A 13800-nucleotide genomic window follows, 5' to 3' on the forward strand; every position below is an offset into this window, starting at 1 on the left:
GTGCAGGTGCATTTATACGGAGACTTGATTACACACAGGTGGATTGTATTTATCATCATTAGTCATTTAGGTCAACATTGGATCATTCAGAGATCCTCACTGAACTTCTGGAGAGAGTTTCCTGCACTGAAAGTAAAGGGGCTGAATAATTTTGCACGCCCAATTTTTCAGTTTTTGAATTGTTAAAAAAGTTTGAAATATCCAATAAATGTCGTTCCACTTCATGATTGTGCCCCACTTGTTGTTGATTCTTCACAAAAAAATACAGTTTTATATCTTTATGTTTGAAGCCTGAAATGTGGCAAAAGTTCTCAAAGTTCAAGGGGGCCGAATACTTTCGCAAGGCACTGTATGTATCTGAGGGAGGGGGGGGGACTAAAGCCACTGAGAGATGTATCTGAGGCAGGGGGGGGGGGGGGCTAAAGCCACTGAAGAGATGTATCTAGGGGGGGGGGATTAAAGCCACTGAAGAGATGTATCTGTGGGGGGGGGGGGGACTAAAGCCACTGAAGAGATGCATCTGAGGGAGGGGGGGACTAAAGCCACTGAAAATATGTATCTGAGGGAGGGGGGGGGGGGACTAAAGCCACTGAAGAGATGTATCTGAGGGAGGGGGGGGACTAAAGCCACTGAAGAGATGTGTCTGAGGGACGGGGGGACTAAAGCCACTGAAGAGATGTATCTGAGGGAGTGGGGGGGACTAAAGCCACTGAATAGATGTATCTGAGGGAGGGGGGGGGGACTAAAGCCACTGAAGAGATGTATCTGAGGGAGGGGGGGACTAAAGCCACTGAAGAGATGTATCTGGGGGAGGGGTGGACTAAAGCCACTGAAGAGATGTATTTTAGGGAGGGGGGGGGGACTAAAGCCACTGAAGAGATGTATCTGGGTGAGGGGACTAAAGCCACTGAAGAGATGTATCTGAGGGGGGGGGGACTAAAGCCACTGAAGAGATGTATCTGAGGGAGGGTGGGACTAAAGCCACTGAAGAGATGTATCTGGGGGAGGGGGGGGGGGGACTAAAGCCACTGAGAGATGTATCTGAGGGAGGGAGGGGGGACTAAAGCCACTGAAGAGATGTATCTGGGGGAGGGGGGGATTAAAGCCACTGAAGAGATGTTTCTGGGGGGGGGGGGGGGACTAAAGCCACTGAAGAGATGTGTCTGGGGGAGGGGGGGGGACTAAAGCCACTGAAGAGATGTATCTGAGGGAGGGGGGGGGGACTAAAGCCACTGAAGAGATGTATCTGAGGGAGGGGGGGACTAAAGCCACTGAGAGATGTATCTGGGGGAGGGGGGGGGGATTAAAGCCACTGAAGAGATGTATCTGGGGGAGGGGGAGACTAAATCCACTGAAGAGATGTATCTAGGGGAGGGGGGGGGGGGACTAAAGCCACTGAGAGATGTATCTGAGGGAGGGAGGGGGGACTAAAGCCACTGAAGAGATGTATCTGGGGGAGGGGGGGATTAAAGCCACTGAAGAGATGTTTCTGGGGGAGGGGGGGGGGACTAAAGCCACTGAAGAGATGTGTCTGGGGGAGGGGGGGGGGACCAAAGCCACTGAAGAGATGTATCTGAGGGAGGGGGGGGGGACTAAAGCCACTGAAGAGATGTATCTGAGGGAGGGGGGGACTAAAGCCACTGAGAGATGTATCTGGGGGAGGGGGGGGGGGGATTAAAGCCACTGAAGAGATGTATCTGGGGGAGGGGGAGACTAAATCCACTGAAGATATCTATCTGAGGGAGGGGGGGGGGGGGACTAAAGCCACTGAAGAGATGTATCTGAGGGAGGGGGGGTGGACTAAAGCCACTGAAGAGATGTATCTGGGAGGGGGGGGACTAAATGTACCCCTGTGGCACAAAATTAGGTTAATTTGATTAATTAGAGTGGCATTGCACCCAGCAAGATGATGAACATAAACACTGGGTGTGTGTGTGTGTGTGTGTGTGTGTGTGTGTGTGTGTGTGTGTGTGTGTGTGTGTGTGTGTGTGTGTGTGTGTGTCACAGTGCTCAGCTGTGTGTGCATTGGGCTAATTTGATGCCTGATTGAACCCACTCTAAGAGTATGTAGATTTTCGCTTGGACAAGCCTGACTCCCAGTCCCAGCAGAGCCCACCGCCTGACAGTCCTCCTATTATCTGGAGGTGTTGGAAGTCAGAGCACGGACAGACAACAAAGAGCAGCATTAACGGAAGGGAAGATCAAGTTTTACAGAATCTGATTATGTGCATGTTTTCTGATCGGGGAAACTGGGAGAGTCAAGTTATTAAAGCCACTAGGAAAGAAGAGGAAAGTATATGTTTTAATTTAGATCACATCCTGTTGTCATGTTATCAAATGTCAAAATAATGCATTATTTAAAATGAAATAAAAAGATATGTTTCAGTATTTTCACTTACAGATATATTTACATTCTTTTATAGAGAAAAAGCAACAACTTTAGTTGTTTTGCACAGTAACAGGCGTTTGCTTTGTTGCCACTTGTGGACTGAAGACAGCATTGTGCATACTATGTCCCTTTACACATCCATTGTTTGGAGAGAGAGAGAGAGAGGCAGACTACACTCTTGGGGAAAAAGTGGTGCTATCTAGAACCTAAAAGGGATATTCGGTTGTCCCCATAGGAGAACCCTTTGAAGAATCCTAGTTGGTTCCAGGTAGAATCATTTAGGTACCAAGTAGAACTGTTTTGGGATCCATGTAGAACTCTTTCCACAGAGGGTTCTACATGGAAGCTAAAATGGTTCTACCTGGAAACAAAAAGGGTTTTTACCTAGAACCAAAAAGGCTACTCCTATAGGGACAGCCAAACAAGCCTTCTGGAATCTTTTTCAAAGAGTATAGAATATTGCAATCATGATGTTTTGTTGCAGTTATGCATGTTCCATTTATCTTCATTGTAGTAAGCAACACTCTCGGTCTGACATCCATTATGGAACAAGTTGACAGCTGAACAAAAGCATTTGTTGACAGCTTAACAAATCATTTTTGAGCAATTAACAATCAAAAACACTAAAGTTGAACTGACTTGTGGATTGACAATCATGCGTTTTAATGAGAACCTGATATCCACAGTAAATTCACTCATTAATAAAGTTATGTCCTGAATCATAATAAAACAAGCCATTCTCAAAGACAAAAAGTATATATAAACCATATTTTATCAACAAGTGCACATGACCTCTTTTAAAACGCGAAGCATAAGCATTATCAGGTACATTTCTTATTAACCTTATTCTTGAATCTAGATATTTGTATTCCATGTTGAAAACATGAACATCGATAAGAGAGCACAGTAAAGTCTTGGTTCTCTGAGACATCAACTGTACTTAGACTTTCCTCTGATCGCAGGCAGAACCAAATTTATGAACATTGCTTGGGAAAGTCTTTGTGAACTTTGTGAAAATAAACACTACAATTATTTCACCTTTTCCCAGTGGAGCCCTTGTAGTTATTTTTGTTATCTTCCATACAAGTAAGAAAAACTGAGCATAATACAATTGAAGTTGGAAGTTTACATACACCTTAGCCAAATACAATTGAAGTTGGAAGTTTACATACACCTTAGCCAATACATTTAAACTCAGTTTTTCACAATTCTTGACATTTAATCCTAGTAACAATTCCCTGTCTTAGGTCAGTTAGGATCACCACTTTATTATAAGAATGTGAAATGTCAGAATAATAGTAGAGAGAATGATTTATTTCAGCTTTTTCTTTCATCACATTCCCAGTGGGTCAAAAGTTTACATACACTCAATTAGTATTTGGTAGCATTGTCTTTACATTGTTTAACTTGGGTCAAACGTTTCGGGTGGCCTTCCACAAGCTTCCCACAATAAGTTGGGTGAATTTTGGCCCATTCCTCTTGACAGAGCTGGTGTAACTGAGTCAGGTTTGTAGGCCTCCTTGCTTGCACACGCTTTTCAGTTCTGCCCACACATTTTTTATAGGATTGAGGTCAGGGCTTTGTGATGGCCACTCCAATACCTTGACTTTGTTGTTCTTAAGTCATTTGTCCATTTGAAAGTATGCTTGGGGTCATTGTCCATTTGGAAGACCCATTTCTCCAAAAAGTACTATCTTTGTCCCCCTTAAGCAAAGAGGCACTGAGTTTGAAGGTAGGCCTTGAAATACATCCACAGGTACACCTCCAATTGACTCAAATGATGTAAATTAGCCTATCAGAAGCTTCTAAAGCCATGACATCATTTTCTGGAATTTTCCAAGATATTTAAAGGCACAATCAACTTAGTGTATGTAAACCTCTACCCACTGGAATTGGGATACAGTGAATTATAAGTGAAATAATCTGTCTGTAAACAATTTTTGGAAAAATGACTTGTGTCATGCACAAAGTAGATGTCATAACTGACTTGCTAAAACTATAGTTTGTTAACAAGAAATTTGTGGAGTGGTTGAAAAACGAGTTTTAATGACTCCAAGCTAAGTGTATGTAAACTTCCAACTTCAATTGTATGTGCTGACATGTGAGGCAAACACACAACAACATTTTTTAAAATCTGAAATCGCTGGAGAAAGGTAGCCACAATGTCTCTTTTCCAAAACAAGAGCAGCCCTGCCATCTAGACCTACTCATGCCTGAGATCAATGTTCTATGTTCTACTCAGCACATTATTTTCAACTCAATATTTTATATTAAAAAATCTAAGTAAATCATTGTTGCCTGAAGGGGTCCTAAAATTCATAATAAAATAGCCAAATGATCCATGGTATGGCGATCTTAAAACAACTCCATATGTCAGCTTTCAACAACAGGATTATGTATTCATTGTAACCAACTTTCAACATAGACAAACCTTGTATAAAATATGTTGAATTTGTACCTTTTGAAATAACATCAGATCTTCAATGCTTATAAAAAATCAACTATAGTCTGGGCAGCACCTCCTACTGGACAGTTGATCTATCAACAGCTATTCATTTGGTATCCCATCCTGGGTTTTATCCAAGCCAAGCCATGCTTCGCTTTGATGTTTGTCACTGACTACTACCAATGTGCTACCGTGAAAATGATTATTGGGAGAACTCTTAATAACGACATATATTCAAGGTTGCTAGCAAAGTCGTTCCCAAGGGTAGGCAAATGAGATGTAACCTTACTTTATAAGTCATATACAGTGCCTTCGGAAAGTTTTCAGACCCCTTGACTTTTTTCACATTTTGTTATGTTACAAACGTATTCTAAAATTGATTCAAAAAAAACTATTCCTCAGCAATCTACACACAATACCCCGTAATGACAAAGCAAAAACAGGGTTTTAGAAATGTTTGCTAATTTATTAAAAATAAAAAACAAAAATATTTAATTTACATATGTATTCAGATTCTTTGCTTTGAGACTCGAAATTGAGCTCAGGTGCATCCTGTTTCCATTGATCATCCTTGAGACGTTTCTACAACTTGATTGGAGTCCACCTGTGGTAAATTCAATTGATCGGACATGATTTGGAAAGGCACACACCTGTCTATCTTAGGTCCCACATTTGACAGTGCATGTCAGAGCAAAAACCAAACCATGAGGTCGAAGGAATTGTCCGTGGACTTCCGAGACAGGAATGTGTCGAGGCACAGATCTGGGGAAGGGTACCACTAAGTCTCTTCCTAGAGCTGGCCGCTCGGCCAAACTGAGCAATCGAGGGAGAAGGACTGACAGACTGACAGAGCTCTAGAGATGGGAGAACCTTCCAGAAGTACAACCATCTCTGCAGCACCACCAATCAGGCCTTTATGGTAGAGTGGCCAGATGGAAGCCACTCCTCAGTAAAAGGCACATGACAGCCTGCTTGGAGTTCGCCTAAAGGCACCTAAAGAACTGACCATGAGAAACAAGATTCTCTGGTCAGATGAAACCAAGATTGAACTCTTTGGCTGAATGCCAAGCGTCACATCTGGAGAAAACCTGGTATCATCCTTACGGTGAAGCATGGTGGTGGCAGCATCATGCTGTGGTTATGTTTTTCAGCGACATGGACTGGGAGACTAGTCAGGATCAAGGCAAAGATGAACGGAGCGAAGTACAGAGAGGTCCTTGATGAAAACCTGCTCCAGAGCGCTCAGGACCTCAGACTGGGGCAGAGGTTTAACTTGCAACAGCACAACAACCCTAAGCACACAGCTAAGACAATGCAGGAGTGGCTTCGGGACAAGTCTCTGAATGTCCTTGAGTGGGCCAGCCAGAGCCCGGACTTGAACCCGATTTGAACATGGAGAGACCTGAAAATAGCTGTGCAGCAATTCTCCCCATCCAACCTGACAGAGCATGAGAGGATCTGCAGAGAAGAATGCGAGAACTTCCCCAAATACAGGTGTGCCAAGCTTGTAGCATTATACCCAAGAAGACTCAAGGCTGTAATCACTGCCAAAGGTGCTTCAACAAAGTACGGAGAAAAGGGTCTGAATACTTATGTAAATGTGATATTTCATTTTTTTTTTCTTTTTTAAAAATAAATTTGCAAAAATGTCTAAAAGCCTGTTTTTGATTTGTCATTATGGGGTATTGTGTGTAGATTCATGAGGGAAAAAAGAATTGAATACATTTTAGAATAAGGCTGTAATGTGGAAAAAGTAAAGGGGCCTGAATACTTTCCGAATGCACTGTGTCATCAATGATACTATATTGCATTTAGATGACAACTAAACCCAAAATATGACATTGTTTTTCCATTGTGCCCAGTATGTGTGGGAATGCAGGGAATTATTTTCAGATTTTCTGATGATTTTACCATCTTTATTTCCAACTATGAAATTATTTATATATTTTTCTCAGAATACTTGGGGAGCCAAATAATATCACCACTTTTTGTGGAACCCTTCCTTCCCTATGTAGTGCCCTATGGGCCTTGGTCAAAAGAAGTGCCCTAAATGGGGAATAAGGTACCATTTGGGACGTAGCATCTATTACCCTCCGTCAACACGAGGGGACAGCAGCTTGTGACAGCTAACCTCTGGCCACAGAACAGACTCCTACCGCTGTGCCTCCTGCAGCAATGACACACGGACACACGCCGTAAAGATGATTGGGTACAAGACCCTATTACCCTCGCAGCTAGAGAGGGAGAGGAAGGACGAGGGTGTGTGTGCGGGGGGGGGGGGGGGGGGGGGGGGGGGGGGGGGGGTGCAGTAAATGAGTAGTGTGCATCCAGCCGTAGCGAGGGGATAATGGGAAAGCAAAGAGGATCATTATCTCTGACAGCCTGCGCTGCCATGCACCTTATTCCCCTCCACAACTCACATGAAAAAATGGACTGGATGTTTGTATATGGTGTTGGTGGGAATCTGAACTCCCTTTTCACTTTGTTAATCTTCTCTAAGTCTCCTTTACAGACAGTTGAAGTTCTACACATTCTTTTAGGCACAAGCTTTGGTAACTATGTTTCAGTAACTACTCTGCATTCCACTGAATTATTTAACAAGCTACAGATAATTAGCATGCAAAGAAGACTCAATATCAATCAGTCCGTTTAGCTTTGGAAAATATAATTGATGATTATTTTTTGTCTCACAAGGCAAATGGGTTCTAAAAGGACACAAGATAGCAAAGAATGGCTTTTTCCAGACATATCGACGCTATCTTACTATGCAATCGTTCTGATGGCTTATTATTAACAGCTAGTTATCATCAGCACTTTTTTTCTCATTGAAACCTTTGGTATGGAAAAGCCTCCGCATCAGTTTTTAAAGGAACTTGTCACAGGATTGACAGTACTTGCGCTGTGTTTGTGCATTTTTATGGCACCTCTACTCTACCCTACCCTTGTGTCTTTCCGCCCACCACAGCAGCAGTCAAGGAGGCATTTGCCCCAGGAATCTGGATCCACAAGCTGTCTTTCTCCAGTAGTTTGGGAATACCTTTACTGCTTGTGCTCGCAGTAGCGAGAGAGAACAGATGAGAGGTGGCGATAAGGCTGTCAACGTCATTAGCCTCCTCCCTCCCTCTCTTTCTCCCCTCCACTCTCTCCCTCCTCCTCCCATCCTTCCTCCCCCTCTTTCTCCACTCTCTCCCCTTCACAAGGCAGTCAGTAGAATGTCCTCAGGATTCTCCCCCCACCCCACTAACAAGAGTAGGGTTTTAGTGATAAAACATATTAAACATAGTCCTGCAGGCTGTAACCAGCTCGGGTGTCTTTTGGAGGGACTCTGGATGGAGAGTAGAACTGCTGCGTTCCCTTGTCTTCATGTAGAGGCTTCTCCTGCTGGATGTCGTCAGCTGCTTGGACCTTACCCTGGGACCCTTTGTCAACCCACTGTAGCTGCTCTTGGCTCGACTGCTCATTAGGCGACGTCTGCTGTTTAAAGTCCTTCTGCTCCCGTTGCTGTTGATCGCGCTGCATCAGGTCACACTGTATCAGGTCGCGCTGTAGTTGCTCTTGGTTTATCTGCTGCTGCAGTAGTTTGTCAGGAAAGGTGGTAGAGGTGGAGGTCGAGGTGTAGTCTCTTTTTCCGGGACACGACAAACAAAAGATGACCCCACTGGCAAGCAGGAAGCCGGCAGAGACAAAGGTCACGTACACGGCCCCCCCAGGCTCGTATTTACTGCTCTCGGGCACGTTGGAGTCCAGGAAGGTGGTGATGACCTCGTTGGTGAACCAGGAAGCGGGCACCAAGCAGAGAATGCCAGCCAGGATTAAGCAACCCCCCGCGGCAATGGCCGCGTGCCCCTTTGCCCGATGACTGCCCCCCCAACGGGTGCACTTCAGCCCTAGGGCGGCAAGACAAAGGCCCAGGCAACCCATCATGCACGACAGAACCATTGTCGTCCGGGCGGTCTGCAGGTAGGCGGGCAGCGACAGCACAGAGTACTTCAAGGTGCAGCTGAACACGCCGGTGCTGTACCAGGTGCAGTCCATCCACAGCCCCTGCATCTGGGAGATGGCAGTCATGATGTTGGAGCCCACGTCGGCACTCACCTTCCAGTTGGGCAGCAGCGTGGCCACGGTGGCGCCCAGGACGCCCAGCAGCGCCAGGGCAAAGGCGAGGATCTGCATGGTGGAGGACGCCATCGCCGAGTTGCGAGTCCCCTCCTCTCCGGCACAGCGGCACCGTCACCCTGTGGTGGCCCGAGCCTGGCTCCCTGGCTCCGTCTCTCCCTATCGCCCCCGTGCAGCCTCAGGTCCTGACAGCAGATAATTCCTCAGTGCAGGCTTCAGTGGGCTGTGATAAAAATCGAAATGAGAATTGAACTGAGCGAGCAAGCGTGACGATCAGACGGAGGAGACAGGGGCTGGATGAGGCAGGTGCTGTATGAGGCAGGGGCTTGTGATGGGAAAAGGAAACTGCGCTCTGCTCTTTTTTTCTCCCTCTTTTTAGGGGGGAAGCGTGTGTGAGTGTGCGCTTTCTGTTTGTCTGCATTTTAACTCTGCATCCCTGGCTTTGTGTGACTGAGTTTTGTGGTGTTCATTTAAAGACTCAATTATGTGCATTTAAAGCTGCAGTGTCCTTCCTCTGAAAGAGGGTTACTCTTTTACAGCAGGCAGCTACTTCACTTCACTTTAGCTATGAGGTAAATGCTGCCTCTATACATAAACTCAATTTACAATATATGTCATTGCAGCATACATAAGCTATTTCAATAATCTTTTAGAATAATTTGTAATTTCTCCAATTCTTTAGTTTGTCTTCTATGGTGGTGACGTTCTGACATTAAAGGCAACATAAATGCATTGTTAAAGTGAATCGTTTGTTTGTAATTGCAGTGTTTTGAGAAAAAAAGCCTCCTTACCTTTTGTGTGTCTCGGACAGTGTGCCGTGGTGCGTCAGTCTCTTCTCAATGTTTTCTGGGCACAAAAGAGATGGAAAAAACACCTAACAAAACAATAGGCTAAGCAGCTCAGTGATTCGCACCTCCTCCGTCCTCCTACCATCTCCTTAGCAACACAACATACAATTCCATCCTTTTCAGTGTCCAGTAGAGACATGGCAGCCGCACATTCTTGTTGCCTGTGAGCTACAGTACCACTAAGGAGAACTAAGTGGTGAACTGAGAGAAATACTGCAAAACTGAGCAGCAATGTGCTGTGAGAGTGGTTAAACAACTGGACTAGTATAACCTGAAGGTCATTGATTCAGATGAACAGCCGCAGAGCTAATGTCCTCTCAGCAAATGAGTAGTAATGATAAAAGACAGTAGTAAGCCAATATTCTTTATCACGGCATATTAAATGTCTGACTGAAATTTGCAGTTGAAGATATTGTTGGTCCCCTTTAACTGGTTCAATATATCATTTAGACAGCCAAGAGTTTTGAGGTTTGATTTGTCATTGGTGTTCGTTCGATGGTGGCTTTTTGTGGTGTTTCGACGGCGTCACTCAGAGCACAGTATAAACGGAAAGATGGCGAGGACCTGCATCCCCATCCTTTAGCCTTGCAGCTGAGAAGAAGGTGCCGCCTTTCAATTGACCGCATGAAGTATGGCCGACTGCAACACACAGATAAGACTGTGTGAACCGCCCCCTCCATTTGTAGAGATGGAACACACACAGCGCTGGTATCCCAACAACAGTCACAACCTATCCTTGAAGTAATCCTCTATCTATATATCCACACACTGTGACAACAGAGGGGAAAGCACCCCATAGTGACAGACCTGCCCCAACAGGAACGATTACCAGAGGGATAAACAGAAAATATACATTTTCCTACCCACTCCCACTCCCCCCCTATCCGACTCTACCAAACTGCCTCCTCCATTCCAACCCCTCATTTTAGGAGAGAAAGACTACATTCATTTGAAAAAAGGGGGAAATATTACTGGAAGAGAAGAGATCATTTGACCTTAGCCAGTCTGCCTACTCCCATTAACCCATTACCATGATATTTTCCAGCCCAGACGATGGCAGGCAGCAGGCTCCCTCCCAGGCCTATACCTACCTAGCCACCCTCTGAGGGAGGGAGTATGGAGGGGAAATGCCACTGTGATTATTACACAGCTGTAGTCCTCATTAGGAGACTCTTAGCTCTATGTGTACACCCCTCCATCCATTCCTCTGCATCCCACCTCTACTCAGCAGCATAAAGAGGTCATTCTCTGTGTCCCAAATGACACCCTATTCCCAACATTGTGTACTAAGTAGTGCACTATATAGGGAATAGGGTGTGATTAGGGACACATAATAGATCCCAGAATACACTGCCCCAAACAGCAGAAGCATCCGGAAGTGAATGACAGCAGGAGTGACAGCAGGAGTGGGTTTAACTCAGGACCAATTTTGGGCTTCCCGCCTCAGACAGACAGTTACATTGAAGTCATTAAAATTGCAGAATCGTAGGCTATGTGTGTGATGTGAGAGGACATGGCTGGGTAATATAAACGGTGCTCCATGCATTTGTTATTTCTTCTTCCAGGCACACAGAAGTTGGGCTTTGATACAGAGCCGGTCTACTTTTAGTCTCAAAGGAAAAACAGTCTTGTGAATTTTACACACTGCATCTATCACACTAGTGTTTCTTATTGCTTTGTACAAAAAGTATATGGACTTTTACTACTCAAAATAGTAATATCAGGAAGTAACAAAGATCTTTTTAAGACCTGACCAGATAATCCGTTGTATCACCATCATTGTATTACCCAGTATTAGACAGTTATTTAGACCTAGAAAAAAATACTTGGATTTCAGTTGAAATTAGTTTCTTCCCAATTCTCCTCTATTATGTTACCAAGAGTTTACCAAGCAAGCTACACAGGCAGGTAAGGTCATGCACTTTTTTTTTCGGGAGAGTGACCCTGAGGACAAGAAAACATACAACGAACTACTAACAGAACATCACTGAACATCTCTCATATGAATGGTATGTGATGTCTGGATATAATTCATATATTTGAGATTGATGTCCTTTACCAGCCTGTTGAGTCATGGGACTACACCAGTGTATGTGATGTAGTGTTTTTGGTACATGGTTAGCTCTGAGAAGCAAGGGGAGCATGAGGAGAGGAGGGCTGGGTCGCAAATGGCCCCTTATTCACTTTAGAGTGCACTATGGTCCTTGGTCAGAATTAGTCCACTATAAAGTGAATAGTGAGTCTGGAACGCAGCCAAGGAGGGAGATGGGAACCAATGCAGCTCTAAGAAGAGTAGATTAGTGTAATTCTAGCTCTGTGGCCTCCACGAGAATAGTAGAGTAGTGTTATTCTAGCTCTGTGGCCTCCACTAGAATAGTAGATCAGTGTTATTCTAGCTCTGTGGTCTCCACTAGAATAGTAGATTAGTGTTATTCTAGCTCTGTGGCCTCCACCAGAATAGTAGATTAGTGTTATTCTAGCTCTGTGGCCTCCACTAGAATAGTAGAGTAGTGTTATTCTAGCTCTGTGGTCTCCACTAGAATTGTATAGTGTTATTCTAGCTCTGTGGTCTCCACTAGAATAGTATAGTGTTATTATATCTCTGTGGTCTCCACTAGAATAGTAGAGTAGTGTTGTTCTAGCTCTGTGGCCTCAACTATAATAGTAGATCAGTGTTATTCTAGCTCTGTGGTCTCCACTAGAATAGTAGATTAGTGTTATTCTAGCTCTGTGGCCTCCACCAGAATAGTAGATTAGTGTTATTCTAGCTCTGTGGCCTCCACTAGAATAGTAGAGTAGTGTTATTCTAGCTCTGTGGTCTCCACTAGAATTGTATAGTGTTATTCTAGCTCTGTGGTCTCCACTAGAATAGTATAGTGTTATTATATCTCTGTGGTCTCCACTAGAATAGTAGAGTAGTGTTGTTCTAGCTCCGTGGCCTCCACTAGAATAGTAGATCAGTGTTATTCTAGCTCTGTGGCCTCCACTAGAATAGTAGATCAGTGTTATTCTAGCTCTGTGTCTCCACTAGAATAGTAGATCAGTGTTATTCTAGCTCTGTGGTCTCCACTAGAATAGTAGATTAGTGTTATTCTAGCTCTGTGGTCTCGACTAGAATAGTAGATTAGTGTTATTCTAGCTCTGTGGTCTCCACTAGAATAGTATATTAGTGTTATTCTAGCTCTGTGGCCTCCACTAGAATAGTAGATTAGTGTTATTCTAGCTCTGTGGTCTCCACTAGAATAGTATAGTGTTATTCTAGCTCTGTGGCCTCCACTAGAATAGGGCATGTATAGTTGCCTAGTAGCGCTGTTAGCTTCACGTTTGGTTTGTGCTTTATTGTTTTGTTTGGTGAGTTTCGATTTATTAAAATATCTGGAACTCTACGCACGCTGCGCCTTGGTCCAATCATTCAAACGAACATGACAAAAGATCCCACCACCAAAGGACGAAGCAGCGTGGTCAGGAGGAGCAGGGATCCTGGGCCCAGGAGAAAAGTGAGTGGAGGACATCATGGACATGGGAGGAAGTTATGGCAGGGGACAAGACCCTGCCATGGAAGCAGGCAAAGGCAGCGAATGAAGATCAACGGCGACTCCGAATTTCACCATCATGGAAGCCCGATAGGCAACCCCAAAACACTTTGGGTTGGGGGAACACGTGTTGGTCGGCGAAGCCGAGGGATGAGTCTGGGAGCGAAGAGGAATAATGGGATGGTTGAGGCGAGTGATGAGGTAGAGTGGATGTTTTGGTGTCATGGTGTCAGACACCATGTTTTGCGGAGATACGCAATGTGTCTCCAGGGCGCATCCACAGCCCGGTGCGTTCTGTGCCAGCTCCTCGCACTTGCCGTGCGAAAGGGAGCATCTAGCCAGGACCGGTTGTGCCAGCTCAGCGCTCCTGGTCTCCAGTACGTCTCCTCGGTCCAGGATATCCTGCGCCGGCTCTACGCACTGTATCGCCAGTGCACCCTCACAGCCCAGTGCGTCCTGTGCCAGCGC

The 13800-nt window shown here is 44.9% G+C and overlaps 1 protein-coding gene across 1 annotated transcript; it reads right to left on the reverse strand.

Moving 5' to 3' along the window:
• Positions 1-8108: 8108 nt before the first annotated feature.
• Positions 8109-9023, reverse strand: LOC139415540 (claudin-20-like). The gene has a single exon (XM_071163647.1). It carries the CDS (start codon positions 9021-9023, stop codon positions 8109-8111), a length of 915 nt encoding a protein of 304 aa, XP_071019748.1.
• Positions 9024-13800: the final 4777 nt, after the last annotated feature.

Source organism: Oncorhynchus clarkii, chromosome 8 (genome assembly GCF_045791955.1).
Source record: "Oncorhynchus clarkii lewisi isolate Uvic-CL-2024 chromosome 8, UVic_Ocla_1.0, whole genome shotgun sequence".
NCBI classification, from domain to species: Eukaryota; Metazoa; Chordata; class Actinopteri; order Salmoniformes; family Salmonidae; genus Oncorhynchus; species Oncorhynchus clarkii.